This window comes from Corvus moneduloides, chromosome 6 (genome assembly GCF_009650955.1).
Source record: "Corvus moneduloides isolate bCorMon1 chromosome 6, bCorMon1.pri, whole genome shotgun sequence".
Classification (NCBI taxonomy): domain Eukaryota; kingdom Metazoa; phylum Chordata; class Aves; order Passeriformes; family Corvidae; genus Corvus; species Corvus moneduloides.
This window is the reverse complement of record NC_045481.1, coordinates 36,104,968-36,122,742: the sequence shown is the minus strand read 5'-3', so window position 1 is coordinate 36,122,742 and position 17,775 is coordinate 36,104,968. Positions and strand designations below refer to the sequence as shown.

Sequence of the window (17,775 nt, the reverse complement as noted above, 5' to 3'; positions counted from 1 at the left end):
AAGGGAGAGTAAAAATAAAGTAACCACTTTGCATGAAATTGGGGCTGAGGTTTTCTTCTTTCCACCAATTTCAGGGCAGTAGCTCATTAGAATTGTGTGTGTGCCCTTTGATCTGCATTTTCATGGGATTATTTTCACATTTGCCTGTCGCACCTTCTCATGGATAACTCTAAAACCCCCTTCCTTTCCCTCCAAACCCTATTCTTGTGTGTGCTTGTTGGTTTGAAAACCCTGGGACATTTTAGCTACCTACAGTAATAGCGCTCGACTTGTCCCCCCTGTTCCTCCAGGAAAGGAAGTTCTTCAAAGGCTTCTTTGGAAAAGTAAGTTTAATGCCTTGTTTGTGCTTGCACTATAAGGAGTTACATCCCTGGTATAGCACTGCCATAAAATCAGGGTGTTGAGGGTTCCTTAATCCATTTCAGAATGTTTGCTTCTAAACCAGACTTGGAAATATTTTGATCAAAGAAAGAATGTGGTTTCAAAAGTAACCTGAAACAGAAACTTAAGTATCTGTGGACTGTATCAGAAATCCAGTGTTCTGAAGTGATTTGGTGTTGCTGAAAAAATAAAATTTTCTTTTTTAACCCTTAAGCTTATACCAACCTACATCACCTGAGCAAATACCTACAGAACAGTTGAGGTCTGTGCCTTGTAAGTGCTTCATGCTCAGCTGCCTGGCAGCATGAATTGGTCCCCAAATATTAGCATTGGTGCCATCTCTTAAACCTTCCTTTTTTGAGCACAGTCCTGATTCAAAGATATATGAAGATGAGATCAGGCTTTCACCTACTATGTTTACCTAATTTCAGCTCAATCTACAGTTTCTGTCGTTGCTCTTGTTTTCACAAGGACCATGTCTTAGATAAGAAGAGAAGCAACTCTTTGTCCTTATTAAGAATGTGCTGCACTGGTGGCTGGGAGGTTTTATTCCTGCTGTCTACCTTTCTGCAAGGCAGAAAGATCTCTCTCTCTTTTACCTCTCATCTGTTTCCTACCTCTGTGTTTAAAATTTCTGTAAAACCTTTAAATCCAGCTTTCATATGGAGTTATCTAAGATAATGGCTTCTGAAGTATCTTGTTATAAAATGAAACTTTGCTTAAATAGAAACTAACAGGTTTGTGACTTTCATACATGCTGGTGTCTTTTGAAGCAGATTATTCTCTGGTCATGGATTGGTTTTGACTTTGCTTGGAGAGCAAGTAATGTTTTTTCAGCTGATCCTTTTTCACCATTCAATCAGATAGTGATGCATGTCACATAGGGACATCTGTTTCTCCAATTCTGGTTTCTTCCTATGATCTGGGAAAGCACACATCCAAAGTGTAGTGATGGTGAGGGGCTAAAGTACAGTAGATGGCAGATTGGTCAGATTAATGAGAACAGTCCTGTGTGCAAATCAAATCTTAGAGCTGAAATTTAGAAAGACCGGACCCAAAGTGCTAAACTGAAAACAAACAGCCCCCCACCTCAACCTGATTAGATATGTTCTCTCTGCTTGTTGGTAGTAACTTATGTTAGGATACATATGAAAGCAAAGATGTAAAAGGAAAGGTATTTGCATAGCACTTAGGTAAAAATCTGTCTTTGACTTTTTAAATTATTAAATATGCTATCTTCCCTATTACATCTTGGTTGATATTTAATGAAGTCTAGTACTTTGCCACAGCATTTTAGATTTCCTTTCTCTTGTATTATAATATTTTGACAAAGAAGGACCTACTTCTACTTCAGCCTGTGAATTTCATTAATTAGCACTGAAACCACTTAAATCCATAGTGTTTAGATATCCCCACAGCTCCAGTATGGCAGTACCTGTATTACAGCTTTGGCCTACAACAGGAGCTCACATCTAGGGAAATCTGCAGAAAATGGGACAGCTGTTCTCTTATTAATATTTCTCAATTATTAATAACTCTAATAGCTGTCTCATCTATAATTTCTGTCCAATTGCCTTGCATTGGGATTAGTGTAATATTCCAAACTGCAGAGCTGTTTAAAACACACTAGCAGCTTTCAAAAAGTCAGTCTAGACATGTTTGCTGCTTTCCCTGTCCATATTGTTCTCCTTGTAAAAGGTAAATATGATGGATTTGTGTCTGGAAATGTTCAAGTGGTTAGTATTGAAAATGCTTTTTTTCAGCTTTAAATGAAAATGAGATGTCTCTTGATAGCTCCAGGTTAGGCTTTTGCAGTTATCAAATAAGCTGCCTTTTTAGGCAGCTCCTTTTAAAACTAAAGCTTTTCTGTGGTAGTGGGTAGTAGGACAGATTTTGTGATCTTTCTCATGTTTTGCCTCCACGGAGCATGTGTATTTCTCATCACACAGTGGTTTATACAGAGTCTGAAATGAAGAATTTTCTTTATATATACCTCAGACTCCAGGTGCCTCTTAGAGCCATGTCTAAGTCTCAGGATAGAATAAAATATAATACGCAGAAATACTAGAAACAAAGTAAAAGTATTTAAAAATGCATTTTGGGCCACTTCTGTTCTGGCATCCTTAATACTTTGTTTTCCACCTTGCAATATAGTAAGGTATCAAAGCAGCTACTTTTTGTTTGGTGGATGCCCATCTCTGGGACATTGCCAGTTGGTCAGTGAGGTTTCCATTGTGCCCAACCTGCCATGGACCTGCTTTGTCCTCCGGCCTTGTTGTGTGTTAGGATGAGTGCCCACCCTGGAGATGTCTGAGGACTCTGAAATGAGTCCAGGTAATGAATCTTGTGCTGGAGCAGATAACTGACCTCCCCAGAAGTGCTGAGCAGTGAGGTGTCAGTCGGTGCTGACTCAGCACTGACAAATGAGGCTCCTGGGAGTCGATGCCACACATGGCTCTCCTCAGGCAGTGCTGTCATTTAAAAGCCCTAGAATATCAAGACAAGCTACTGATCTGGATATCTAGATGAGTCTCTTGGTAGCAACATTTCAGACCATCCTGTTCCAGTGGGTATTGGCTTCTTGCTTTAAATTGTTCTGTTTGGAGTTGCCTGTACCTTCCAGTATTTGTTACACAAGCTGTGATCCTGCGTTGGAGTTCACTTCCCGTGCAGTATCTTGCAGCTGGTCTGATCTTTGTCCAGTATGTGCCAATAGTGCAAATGCTCCTATCTACTCCGTAATCACTGTTTACTTGGCAATGTCCCGCCCATAAGGGAATGGTACTTTGATTTGTATATCCAATAGAAACTCATTTGGACCAGTGTGTTCCTTTATATATCACTAGTAGGCACAGATAAGCTGAGAATTCAGTAAATGTAAAAATAATTAATTGTCCAGCAGTAGTAGCAGTGGGTTTGGGGTATAAACTATAAGCATAAGCCCCTTCAAAGCACTGCATCCACCATAAATCTAGAAGAAGGAATTGGGAGATGAAAGTGAGTTTTCTTTTTCTCTTAGTGTAGCGAACCCATCTTTGGTTATCTTGCACGTGGAACTTAATGTTTCAGTGGGAAAAGAGGGCTTAGAAAGCTCTTCAGCCTTTTCATTTTATTCTGAGAAACATGGAGTTCCATGTGTTAGCTATTTCTAAATCCTCATTTGGTAAAATAGCGAGTGAGTAGCTCTGTGAAGGATCAGCATTGCTTTGTGAAGTACCCAGCTCAGTTAAACTTGGCTTTAATACAAACTTCAGGAACTGTTCACAGTTTCTGTAGGGACAAGGTTTTTATTGTTTGCTGGGGAAAGATGTGTATCTCTCAATCTAATGATGGCAATCTAGACCAAACAGTTCCCTGCAGGCATTTTCTTCACTTGATTGTTTGTATTTGCTTGAAATAAAGATTTTTAATACTTACAGCTTATAAAAAACCAATACTCTTTTTAAAACAGTTCAAGGAGACAGACCTCTACAAACCATTTGTCTTGGAAAATAGGTACTTTCAGGCTGTGGGAGCTAGCTGAGCATTGAAAATACAGACTATGTTTTGTGGGTATTGATACTTAACTGCCTTTTAAACAAAATATTAGAAGTGACTTTTACATGCTGCAATATTTTCTTACACATATAACGGTAAATTTAAGTATATTTTCTGTTGTGAATTGCACTCTTTCCATTAGGCATTCCAGAATCTAAATTAAACATTCTCTGGGGTATCCAACAGGCTGGATGGTCATTTAGAAACTTGCTTCTGCAAGCACATCTCTGTAGCTTGCTTTCATGCTGTGCTTATTTTCTCTCTTTTTTTCTTTAAATGCTCTTCTGTGCAAGTCAGTGCCATTCTCTGTTCTCACCAAGCTTTTTGAAAATGCTCAGGATGTCATTGCTGCTTCCGAAATCGGGACAGATAGTTCCTCCCCAAAAAACAAACAGAAGTTCTGCCAGCATCTTTTTCTTCACACTTGCTGCTTTCTCTGGAGAATGAAACCAATGTGATATAATTGGAGACTTTTCACTCCAAGATATTTCATTCTTACAGTGTTAAAATTGCAGACTTGGAACTTATGCCAGAATGTATTCTTGTTCTGTTACTTGCTGTAAGAATATAGAGTATATACATCTACAGTAAACTATTAAAAAATTATAAAATAGTTGCAATTCTAGCTTGAAGCCACTACCTGAAATCCCTTCACCTTTTTTCTTTCCCCTGTTGCTTTCTTCACTCCCTGCAGTGGTTTCTGGTGGGTGCCATTAGCAGCCACAAACTGTGTAAACCCAGTGCTTCAAAACACATGGAGAGAATATTTTAATAACTGGCTGAAGTAGGGGGATTGTGAATTAAAGTGACATGCTCAAAAAAAGGTACTATTTTTCTAGTAGTAGTTCTCTGTAACAACCAGTAAAATTGTTGACTTGTTTTATTTTCAATGAATTAGCTTCAGAAGACTATTGTGTTTATACTGTTTTCTGTAACTTTCCCTTGAAAAGTAAACAGCCTAGAAAGAATCTGTAGTTTAAGTGGCTCCTGAAGCCTTCCTGTATTTCCCACTTTTACTTAGCCTCTGGTTGCGGTGGCTGAAAGTTCCCACAGTCAGGTTTTGGCTAAAAGCCAGACTGCTCTCCGCTGCATCTGCCTGCCACACACCACTGCTTTTCAAGATACACACCAAAGGGTTAAGAAATCCTATTTTTATACCTCTCTCCCAAGATTAGACATTTAGCTCTTAATAAATTAGTGAAACATATTTGGGTGATTGATCTTAGCATTAAGCTTATGAGCTTAATAAACTACACTGTAACTGATGATTTTGGGATGCTTTTAACACTGGTTTAAGGTGATGCTATGATTCTGCCATGTGACTATTGGGGCAGAGGGTAGGGCTGGTGGAAATATCAGGTAAGAATTTTCCTATGTTTAAACTTGTGCTGAAGAAGCTACCTGTGGTGTAACTCCTTATGAATGAGTGTCTTCTGACTAGTGGAATTCTTCACCCACTTGGTCAGTCTTGAATTCTTTACTGTCAGTGGATGTACACCTTATTTTTGCCTCACCTGTCCTGTGCCCTCTCCCCATCCCCACGACGTGCTGTTTCTGAAATACTGGCTTTGGCTTGGTTCTCTTAATGTTTTGCAACTTGGATTGAGCTTTGGGCACCCTACTGACCATGGACTTCATCTACACTCAGTGTTATAGTTCTTGGAGAGGGGAAGCGGGAAGCAATCAGCTGTTGGTGTAAAACTGTTTTGTTTTGTTTTTTTCTTTCCTTTTTTTTTCCTCTTCTTGAAAGTCTGGGAAGAAAGCCGTCAAAGCAGTCCTGTGGGTTTCGGCGGATGGACTCAGAGTTGTAGATGAGAAAACAAAGGTTAGATTTCCCTGGGCAAAAGTTTTAAATCCCTCTCTAATAATGTATGTGCTATATCTTTAAATGGACGCCAATCTTTATGTTACTGTGAATGTTGGTATTTGAAAGGAAGACTGAAGTGTGTAGTTTAGTTTAATAATTTATTGTTTTGTAAACATATGTACACCTGCTAATTTTTTTCCCCAGTTAATTCTACACTACTCTCAAGACACATTTTATAAAATGTAGCAGGTGTAGCACAAGCTTGGAATATTTTTTGTTGCATTTACTGTTGTTTTCCTGATAACTTCTGTTGATAGTGGACTTGAAGAGTCCCTGGACTTTGTTCTGCACCACTGCAAAAGGTTGCAATAGTAATATATAGGCAAACTCACATTAATCAATACTATATATATATATATAAATCATATATATATAATTTTCAGTGCATCCAAATCCTAGAATGGATCTGAATGAACAAGAGCTTCCAAAATGCAATGTAAATTAAATGGGAGTAAATTAAATTAAATGCAGAGTAAATTAAATAGGGAGATTGTACCTTCAGACTCAAACTAAATAGTAACTGCATATATCAAATTCAATAATCTTTAATATCTAAGATGTTGGTCTGAAGTGGAAAACTACTATGTTTGAGGCATGATTCTAGATTGTTTTACAGGTTTTTTTTAATTGTGAAATTACAATTTTTTATTATGAATTAGCACATTGTGTACCACCAAGGCACCTGTGTCCAAGTAAGAGCAAATGATTCTTGGTTTTATGTAGATGTAGGCAATTAGAAATAAGAGCTTTAGGCTTACCACTACAAGTGCACTAGTATTTTAAAAGATGGCATGGCTATGAGAACAGTTTTAACTCTTGTCAGTCTGAAATAGTTTGTTTTATATTCATATCAATTAACATTTACTTTTTTCAACCTAAAAGATGATTTCACCAAGCTAACACTGACAGGCAGAGGTAATTCATATCCCTCTGGAGTGCAACTGCCTGTCAAATATCTGCTTGTGGTTAGACTTCTCCAGGGCTGCTGTAGTGGTATGGTTCATCAGAGCTAAAGTTGCTATCTTTCAAGAATTCAGTTTCTAATACAAACATACTGGTGTGAATGAATTCAGTCTACTGATTGCCTCATTTAAAAGTAATAATACATGTATTATTTTTAGAAATGTTGCTGCACATATGCAGTATTTTCAAATGGAATTTTAATAAGTTGTGCAGACTCTGGAGGTAATTAAAAGTATAGGATTTAAAAAGAAAATAAACTATTGCCTCCTGGTGGCTGAATACATCAGCAGAGGTGCCAAGTGCTAGGCACCAACCAAATGAAGCAATTTGGAAAAAATATTGAAAAACTAATTTTTAATGAGGATGGCATAATCTTAAACTGTACTATCTCCTTTTTAGAAATACTTCTCCCATCTGTGGGATTAAATAGGGAGTGTTTGGTACTACCAATGCTGCTGGTGCTTTTCTCTTGCATCCCTGCTTAGCTGACTGGAAGATGAGTTTTTGCTCTTTATGTAGCAGCTGCTAGACCTTTTCATACTTGCAGACCTCTCCCCTAAGTGTCAGCATTGTGTTTTAACCACAGTGAAGACTTTCTGGTTGCAAGAATACAGAGCTGCTGTACAAATAAAATAACGTGTGCCTCCATAGTCTAGAGGAGAGATCATAGGAATTCATTGGGTCCCTAAATTCTTAAGTGGTGCCTTGGCACAACTCTGGCAAAGATGGCTGGTGGAGAATGTCATCTCTTCATTTTGTTTCATACTGGGAACAGATTCTGAATGGTGACTGATGACAGATAATTACAGCCACATCAGGTTATCCCCTTTTTAGTATAACTCATTTTTGTGCAATTACTACTGACAATGACTTGTTCAAGTGTATTTCCTCACATTCTTTTATTGTGGGGGGGATTTCTTCCCTCTAGGATCTTATAGTTGATCAGACAATAGAGAAGGTTTCTTTCTGCGCACCAGACAGGAACTTTGACCGGGCGTTCTCATACATCTGCCGAGATGGCACAACGAGACGCTGGATCTGCCACTGCTTTATGGCTGTGAAGGACACGGTAAGCTTAGTATGGTGTGTGTCCAGCTCTCCCAGCTCTTAGCTAGAAGCAAAGGGCAGAAAAATTGAGTACCTGGAATACTGCAGTATGTTTTGACTCCAGATATTACTTAATCCTTGAAAATTATTTTAATTCTAATTCCCTGTATCTGAATTATTTGCCATCCCTCTGTGGTGCTGTCTTACGGAGAGAAATGCTGCTAAGCCTGTGTGTGAAAGGAGTGCAGTCAGCCTCAGATAATCTCCAGCAGAAGGGAACTACTCTTCTAAGAATAGACAGAAAATTTTCTCATCTGAAAATGTTTACAGCCAAAAACTGAAACAGCAATGACAGTTTTTCCAGGATAAAATCATAGTGAGTAAATACAGACTGGTTATGAATGCAGCAACTTGTACGCAAATGCTATCTTGAAGGAAAAGTCATCTGAATGTTAAGAGATGGAGCTAAACTGAATTAAATTAGCATTCTATTTGCTTTTGAGTGACAAAAATGTTTTGAGTAGGTTTAAAATCAGTTTCTTGCTGTGTAGACTTAGGTAAGTTTTTTAACTCCCTGATCTGGCCTTTTCTTCTCTCTGCTAATAGTTGAATCCTGCCTATATTATACAAAGTGCTTGAAACCTCATGCAAATTCACTGCATGAACTCCCCATTGTTGCATGTTCAGAGAAATGGTGCTTGGTAATTTATCATTTTTCTTTAAACAATGAAGTCAGAAATTGTTGGGGCCCCTCTCCAACAAGAAATTCCCACTAAAATTATGTTAGAGCTGGAACATTTCTGTTTTCATCTATGAATAACAGGTCAATTCACCTACTGATTATGATAGATGAGTTGAGCTACTGGTAGCAATAGTGCCTCTGATTCAGCTGTAGCAGCTGTATCAGCTGGGTTGCTGGACTTCTCTGACTTGAATTTCCTTTTTACAGTTATTGGATAGTGGATTCTTTTGACCTGGTGAATAATGGAAGTGCTTTTCATTAGGCACTCCTAACTCTAACTGGTGCATTTGGTCAGGACCATTGAGGTGTGAGTAGTCACACTGTACTTTTAACTTTCACAGATGCACACAAGGGTAGTGTTGCCCTGAGCCCTCTGTAAACTTTCTCCAAGAATAGCACTTACCTGTCCTTCAGGACTTACACCTTAAGACAGCTTCATGAGAGTTTCTTTGTGCACAGATGTATCTAGAGGCAAGGGATCAGTGCAGGCACGTTATTGCTCTGGCATCTTAGTAGCAGTTGAACTAAACAGATCATCCAACAATCTTATTCATTCCTGGGTGGCTTTCTTGAACATGGCTTGTGCATTAGTAGTTGGGAGTATTGATGTACCAGGTTTAAGGCTAAAATACAATTAAAATAGTTTTCTTTAATGCCTTAATTAGATTCATCTTGTAAAGGCAGGTTATCAGTTTGTGATGCTTGAAGCACGTGTATGTTTCTGTTCCAGTCACTGTGTGATGCAATGTTGTCTTGTGCAGGGGGAAAGGTTGAGTCACGCCGTGGGCTGTGCATTTGCAGCATGCCTGGAGCGAAAGCAGAAGCGAGAGAAGGAGTGTGGAGTGACTGCCACGTTTGATGCCAGCAGAACCACATTCACTAGAGAGGGGTCATTCAGGGTCACTACAGCTACTGAACAAGCAGAGAGAGAGGAGATTATGAGACAGATGCCGGATGCTAAAGGTACGGGATGCAATTTAAACAATCATCTGTAGCGAGCAGAACCAGCACTGAGGCCTCTGCAGGGATTGAAGCTTAATGTCCTTACAGCATTCCCCCTCTTGAGCCTTACTATGTTCAAATCATATTCCCAGACCCTTGTCAGTTCACAAGATGAAAAATGCTCCCAAATTCACTCAGCATTTTCCCATGTCTTCTAGAAAAGGTGCAAGTGGCTTCATATGTAAAAGCTGCTTCTGCGTTGTTTTGTCAGCCTGCTTTATGGCAGAGAACACTTGTAGGTACCATAATAAAAGGCCTTGTTAGAAAATTGTTAAAAAGAAACAACAAGCCTGCCAGACACAAAGTAATCATTTATGCAGTCTTATGCTTGTGGTAAATGAACAGAAAATTATATGTGTTTTTCTTAGAAAAGAATGTATTTTTATTTTGATTTTTAAGGCAGGTTACAGAGTGTATGTATAGAGTTGTACTGCATGAGGGAAGAACAGATAATCACAGAGTGCTTTCCAAAAAAAATCCACAATAACCACTCCCTCCTCGTAAAACACAGCTTTTTGATTATTAATTATGTTCAAAATTAGTAACTAACTGATTTGAGAATGAGATAGTGTTCCGAAATTAAGTGAAAGTAGAACTTCTTACTCAAGTTTTATTACAAAGCCTACAGCTTTATTACAGTTCTACAGCTAACAAAAAATAAGTATTATAAATACTGTTCATAACCTGCTTCACAGTGAAGTCTGGCTTTTGTTTCAGAGGATTCCACAGCAAGTTTTATGCTGCCCCTTCATTGCAAAACTTTAATCTTCGTTTTCATCATCCATCTGCTTGTTTCCATACATTAGTTTTAGAATGTGCTAAATGAAGCTCAAACACAAGGCCTTTGTTACTTGAGGGCATGAGTCAAAGTCTTGACTCAGTGAAGGTGTGTGAAATCCTTTCCAAGAAAGACTGATTAGAAAAGTTTCACTTGAATGAGCAGCTGCAACTTATGGGTACTGAAGCTTGCAAGACAATGTAATTAGTTCCTGCTACCATTCCAGCTCCTCAGAAATCTCTAGTCTGACTCCTCTCTTTACCAGACTTTTAGTTATTCTGCTGGTGTGTCAAAAAAAAGTCATTGCTTTTTCTAAGACGTTTGGAAAACAGTATGGGTAAAATGAGAGTTCATACCAGGATAGTGAGATTTTCTTTTGTCCTTCTGTGTTGATCAGCTGTGTTTATTGCCCCCAAAGCCAATTCATTTTTGAGTGAAAAAGAGTTTTCCTAGAGGTGGAAAAATCCCCATTGCTATTCTAATTATAAGATTCATCATTTATACCAAGTTTAATCCTACATTTGTACCATTAGGCCTGTCTGACAGGAGCATTGTGGTGCTACGCAAAGCCATGCAAAATGAAGCAGCCGTCTTTAAGTTGGAGGAGCTTCCAGTGCAAATAACTCATGATTGGGTGGTAACATAGCAGCTAAAATCAGTACAGAAGTGACACAGGAACTCCTTGCAAATGTGTCAGCTCAGAGGCTGGATCTACCTTGCAGCACGTTTCCCTCTACCTGTAATGTATTTCCTGGAGGAGCTGGGAGCTGCAGCCCAACCTGCTGCTGCTGCTACCTTTGGCCTGCTAAAGCTTGTGCAGTGTGTTTGGCTGCTGCTGCTGATTCTGCAGGGCTGGAAGGGTGGTTTTTAAAAGAGGGTCCTAGAGCTGTGTTCTGTTCCCTGCTGCTGCTGAGTTGTGCTGCCCTAAGTCACTTAATACAGTTTGTATAGTAATATTTTGTCCATGGTTCTGTGTGAGGCAAAGTAAAGGTCTCAAATATACAATACATTTTTCAGTCTTAAACCTTAATTGCAGGTACTTCTAGAGCTGGGATCTCAGGAACAGCTAGAAAGAAAACATATGAAAGGCTGGCATTTCTAGGAAGTGGCTTGCCTTATAAAGCTGTGGGGCTTGGGTGTATGTCAGGTGACATGGTGAAAACAATGAAGGTAGACAGAAATTGTGTTTCTGCTGTGCTATTAGAAACATTTGCAAGAGTACTAGTTATGCAGATTCCTGCAATTTCTCTTTTCAAAACAAATGGGAGTACAGGTAGGCAGTTGAACAGTATTTTGCTTTACTTTTCTAACCTCACCCTGTTTCCTCCAGCAGTTGAAACAGAAGTGAAAACAGTAACACCAGGTGCTGCACCAAACAATACTGCCCCCTCTTCTGGCTCACCAACCTCTCCTACTGCTGAAGTTGCTGCCTCTCTGGATAAAGAAATGAGCAACCCTCACGCTATCCCACGGCGGCATGCCCCTATAGAACAGCTTGCCAGGCAAGGGTCTTTCAGGGGCTTCCCCGCCCTTAGCCAAAAGATGTCTCCGTTTAAACGCCAGTTGTCTTTGCGAATAAATGAGCTGCCTTCAACAGTGCAAAGGAAGACTGATTTCCCCATGAAAAACTCAGGTAAAACCAAATGGTTCCAGTGAAACATTGCCTTAAATTGTCTCTTCCTCCTTTTCTTTGGCTTCAAGTAACTCCTTATTTTCTAGTAAATCCTTCTTCCTGCCTCATGTTGATCATTTATCATGAACAAACATCACAATGTCAGAGAATTTCTGCTTTGGGAATAGGCAAGAATTTCAAATGCAGGGTTCACGTGCAGAAGACAGTTGTAATTGCTATCTGAAGTACTGGAGCACAGCTTGAAGTGTTCCAGGAATGGGTGTTGGTGAATTAGGTTTTGGCTCTTCCCTCTGAGTCACTGAACCAGTTCTTCCACTTACTGTCAGGGCATCCTGAGACACAAATCCCTTCAAGGTCTTAACCACTTGTCTTGGGATCATGTGATGCTCTTCTGCAGTCTGTCCTTCTACCTGTCTGAATTCTTTTTGAGAGCAATGAAATTGCTTTTCACGTTGTATTAAGAGAACCAACCTGTTCAGGTGGCACAACTGGCTGTATCAGTATTACGTGGTACAGTTTTCACATGATGCTAGCGGGGTTTTCTAAGAGTCATCCCAACATAAACTCCTGAGGTGCTCATTACCTTGCATAATGTCCTAGAGTTCCCTTAGCTAGGTGTTATCCTTCAGGCCAGCTGTACTCTCACTTGGCAACAGAGCTGGTTTTGGGGTTCTAAGCTTGGAAGTAAAAATGACTGTGGCAAAGGCAAACCCAACAAAAATACTTAGTCTGACTTCTTTCATAATCCTTGTTTAGTGACCTGTGATTTAAGACCAGCATTGAGCCAATCAGTTTTACAGTAATAGTGCACTGCTCAGTAGTGAGTCACTGAGCACGCCACAGTCTCAATTTTTCATGATTCAGAACATTTCTGATGCATGTTCCCATATATGCCACTGCCAGTGCTGCTTATTGTCCCACTGCATGCACTGTATTGGAATATCCCTCAAAGAATCAATTTTTGGGCATGCCTCCCTGTGAATTTTAGATCTGGTGCATGTTGTGTGCAGATATTTTATGTTTCTTACACTATTTTGTGCTTGATTATGCCTGCTCATGTCAGTTCTGTGCAATGACGGACTGATGATCGGTACTTTTGGAAAACACTGCCGTTAGCAATAATGAGAACATCTGGTAAGCTGGCAGCTTTACTCCAGATGTTACATTATCCACATGATACTGATGCTTCGTTTAAAACTGAACATCCATTTTATCTGAGCATTCAGCTTTTGCTTTTATGATTCTAGCACAGGAACTGGGGATTTCAGCTACCACTGAACTGGAACAATCAACACTAACTCTAGACTGAACTTGCCGCTGTGCGTTGCTGTCAGTACATTTAAAGTTCACATAGTTACTGTACAAGTATGTTGTTGGAACACTTAAATCTATGATAAGTATTTTTATTTCACAGAATGCCAAATCTTAGAGCCAAACTCTTGAGAAGTTTAGCACTTTGTTACTGTAGAAAACTCTTTTTATTTTCTGATACAAGCATCCTTTAAATCTGGAACAGTGATCTCCTTGCCCTCTTGACTTAATCACAAAATACATTAATGTGGTGTTCTATTTCAGGCCAGATCTTCAACACTAATGTAAAAAAAAAAAAAAAGCTGTCATGCAAATCAGTCGCAATAACATGTAGGACATTAAGGGAACTAATTATATTTCAGTTTCACATTGGTAGTTGTAAATTGTTTCTGTATCCTTTAAACTTTCAATTTAATGAATTCTGTTTACATTTTAGTCCCAGAGGTAGAAGGGGAAACAGACAGCATTAGTGCCCTGTGCTCTCAGATCACCAGTGCTTTCAGCACACCATCAGAAGATCCTTTCTCTTCGGCCCCCATGACAAAACCAGTGACAGTAGTTGCACCACAGTCTCCTGCCTTTCAAGGTTTGTGATTTCTTTGGGTGCTGGATGAGGCTTGAATGCACATAATGTTGCTTTCCAGTAACACATGGTCTTCATTTCTTGTGCAAGTCCTGTTACCAATATTTTGGGTGAATGCATCCTGCTTTATTCATCTCGTCTGTTTAATTTTTCTGTGGTTTTGTTTTTAACAATAAGTCCATGCACCTACCACACGATAGTTACCTATAAAAGGGACTGGCATTGAGGTAATGGCTGTTTTAACATTCTGCCACCTGAACTCCACAGGAGTGTGTCATAGGAACCAGATCTCACAAGGGAAGGGATTTTGTGCCACTACGATTACTGTTTTTTACACAAATTCTTAGATAAGTTGTGGAAAAATGCCAGCTATAGAACTCATAGCAGGCATTAATATTCATTCCACTGCTATGCTTTTATAAAAGTTGTGTGAAAAAAGAACTTCTCCATGTTAAATGTAGTTATTGTAACTTTGTATCTACAATATGTTCTTCTTTTGAATCTAAAATTAACTGTACAATAACTACTGGTGAGCCATGTTTCTTCCTTATAGAAACAACAAATTTAACTTCAGTCAGTCATCAGGACTCAAGGCCTCCTAAAAGTATATCAAAATCCACCATCCCATGATTCTCTTAACAAGTGTTGGCTTGGTGAAATGAAATTTACTACCTTTATTGACTGTCAGTCCAGTTTGGCTAATTACACAAACTCCTGTCATGTGGAAGTGTCTAAAATTGTTGTATGTTGATATGTCTGACCTGGCCCACTAATACTCCAGTCACATGCATGCCTTGCATGAATTAATCGCACTGATGTTGTCTGCTCCCATTTTAGTTAATGGCACTGCCTCTGCCTTCTGTGTGCTTGCTGCTAAACCATCCCAAGCTGCTGTAGTGTCCACAGCTATGCCAGTTCGTGAAACCAATCCTTGGGCTCATGCTCCTGCTGCTAATACTGGAGCTGCAGCCGTGGTCGCTGGTAAGACTGGAAGTAGATCCGGTGCATTGCTATAAGAACTTGGATCAAAAGCATAATTGAGCCCCTGAGACAATTGTCAGTGCCACTTAATGGCAAGTGGAAGGAACAGGAACAAAAGCCGGAAGTAGTAGCGTTTTGCACGAGTGGATGGAGGGAAGCGATGATCTTGTTGGTTCTGGGTCTGTAACCTGGACTGATTCTTATTTTGGCAGCATTTTATAAAATCAGTGCTTAAAAAGGAAGTAATGAAATTGTATGCGAGTTTGTGTGTATAAAAGGGAAAGAATCTGTGTGTACCCAAAATAATTTTTGGGTGTTCTTTTCACTAACGTACATAAGGAGGGATTAAATTGGTTGCTTAAAGGCTTTAGAGGTTCATTTCTTCTGTTTAGTAAGCTTAGTCTGTCCCTCCAGGCCTTGCCTGCACTGTATAAGGTGAAATGGCTGTCACCCATGTGGGCACATGTGCTAGAAGGCTGCAGTCTAAGTTATTTTATTTCATGGTGTAAGCACCACTCCACGAGAGAAACTTTGCTAGTGAAATAGTAGGTTCTGCTTGGCCTTGTAAGATTTTGTCTTTAAAACAGTTTCTTAGACCTTTGTGTTCCAAGTCCGCCAGTCCTGAGCTGTACCTTCAGAAACTGATACTTCCCAGTTAGGGGGATTAGTGGTTGTGGACTAGATCACTGCCACCAAGTTGTGAGTGCAGGCAGCAGCTTTCCTGTGTACCCTAAAGTCTCAGATGTGTGCTATGAAGAAAAAACCCCATAAATCTGCATTTTAGTGAAGCAGCTCTTACCTACCTCATCTTGACGAATGTCTTCCTAGAACAGAACAGTATAGTGAATGCATAAAGATGCTTCCAGTGTTGGGAGCATCTTTCAGTCATGGTGGGAGGAGGCCTGTGTGTTCTTGTGTACACCCTCCAGTCTTTCTAACCAATCAAAGGCTGAGGAATGGAAACGTTTGTGACTTGCCCATGCTTTCCTTCCCAGGCACTGAATGGAGCAGCACCTCCTCAGGTGCGGCCTCACCAAGTCTCTTCCAAGGAAATCACAGACGCACTCCCTCGGAGGCAGACCGCTGGTTGGAAGAGGTCTCAAAGACTGTCAGAGCCCAACAGCAGCCAACCTCAGCCCCAGCCCCCCAGCCACTGCTCCAGCCTCCTCCAGCAGCTCCAGCCTCCCAGTCAGCACCAGCCTTCCCAGTCAGCACCTTCATTGCGCCTCAGCCTGTGCCGGTGGGTGTGGTACCGCCCATGCAGCCGGCATTTATTCCGGCTCAGCCCTATGCTGTAGCAAATGGGATGACCTATGCAGCCCCAAGCGTCCCTGTGGTTGGAATCACACCTTCCCAGATGGTAGCCAACGTCTTTGGTACTGCCAGCCACACTCCAGCGGCCCACCCGCATCAGTCCCCCAGTCTGGTGAAGCAGCAGCCGGTCCCTCAGTACGACAGCAGCAGCAGCAGCGCCACCGCCAGCCCCTTCTTCCACCCGCCCGCGCAGCACAACGGCTCCGCCGCCTTCAACGGCGTGGAGGGGGGCAAGTGGGCTGCCGAGGACAAGCATTCGCAGCCCCCCGCGCCCGCCCCGCAGGTCGACCCCTTCGAGGCGCAGTGGGCAGCTCTGGAGGGCAAGGCAAAGCAGCGCACCAACCCCTCCCCCACCAACCCCTTCTCCAGTGACCTACAGAAGACATTCGAGATTGAACTTTAAGCGGTCCTGTGGGGGGCGGATAAATTGTACATTAGGATAGAGGGATAAAGGGAGCAGAGGGGACTCTTTCTGATCAGTTTGCTTTGATAATCCCAAAGGTCCCTTCAAACAAAAATGGGTTAGAAAGAGAGAGCAATTATGGGGAGGATGGAAACACACAGACAATTTAATGTGCAGTTCTTAAAAGGAGTCCTGGAGCCACCCCAGTCTGCATTCCCTCCTCACTTGGAAAGCTGGAAGTCAAATGAAGCAAAGAAAGGCACCCAGTCCCAAAGCCTGTTCTGCAGAAACATCAATCATCTCACAGAAAGGAAGGCAGATGTTTGTACCTGTGTCCTCCTGATGCCCTGAAAGTCCTGGATGTTCCCCCTCAGGGAAGAATTGGGTAGGGTGGGGGGTGGATATGGGTGGGATGTTGTCACCTTAGCAAAAGCTAGGTTTGTGGAAAAAGTTGAGCTTCCATTTTGAGTAACAAAGTGAATATTATATGTAAAGAATAAAGTAAAGCCAAAATCTTTATTTTTATGCATTTAGAATATTTTAAATAGTTGGATATTAAAAGCTGTATGAGTTGTAAGTAATCTTGCCAAAGGTTAAAAAAAAAGGGGGGTTGGATGTAAGAAATTGTACATAAGATTGATTTATCGCTGATTCTTATTGTAAGTAATATTGGGGGGTGGAAAAAGGGGCTCTAGCTTGTTCTTGTATCTGTTCATTGTAAGTAGCATATTGCAACAACAATCACAACCAATAAGTCATTATATCGTAGTTTTAAATAAAGAAAATTAAAGAACAGTATTGTCATGGTTTGAAAACCATGGGGAGAATTTACTGTTTTTTATTGGAATCAATCTACATATTCTATATAGTATGGATTTTTTTTTCCTTTCATATATTGCTGCAGTTTCTTTGTCTTAATCTATTGGTTCTAACACTACTGTGACAACTTACTGTCATCATATCTACATCCTGGGACTCCCTGGGAAACCATTTTATGTTTGTCTGTCAATAGTTCTTAGAGGTTTTTAACTTTGGTTTTATTTTTTCCCACTGATTTGTGAAACCTTGTGGTTAAGGCTGCAGCTGGTCCAGGTTCTGCCTCTGGTGACTTGTGAAAACCATCTCATTTTAACTTTACTTTTAAACTTTGGCCTTACAAGCAAATGTAAGTTATATATATTTGTACTGATGATTTATAATCTGCTTTAACAGAAATAAATGTTGGTGGTAGAA

The 17,775-nt window shown here is 40.4% G+C and overlaps 1 protein-coding gene across 13 annotated transcripts in view; it reads left to right on the top strand.

Moving 5' to 3' along the window:
* The window catches only part of NUMB (NUMB endocytic adaptor protein), a 92,853-nt gene extending 75,078 nt beyond the window's left edge, over window positions 1–17,775 (top strand). For 2 of the 13 annotated variants that reach the window (XM_032111061.1, XM_032111062.1), the window contains exons 4-11: window positions 246–323; window positions 5,669–5,743; window positions 7,677–7,817; window positions 9,299–9,500; window positions 11,648–11,950; window positions 13,698–13,847; window positions 14,682–14,825; window positions 15,821–17,775. In XM_032111061.1, coding sequence (XP_031966952.1) covers window positions 246–323; window positions 5,669–5,743; window positions 7,677–7,817; window positions 9,299–9,500; window positions 11,648–11,950; window positions 13,698–13,847; window positions 14,682–14,825; window positions 15,821–16,542 — 1,815 coding nt within the window. In that variant the 3' untranslated portion in view covers window positions 16,543–17,775. The remainder of the gene's footprint in view (window positions 1–245; window positions 324–5,668; window positions 5,744–7,676; window positions 7,818–9,298; window positions 9,501–11,647; window positions 11,951–13,697; window positions 13,848–14,681; window positions 14,826–15,820) is intronic. The other 11 variants (XM_032111066.1, XM_032111063.1, XM_032111065.1 and 8 more) reach the window with 11 other exon arrangements.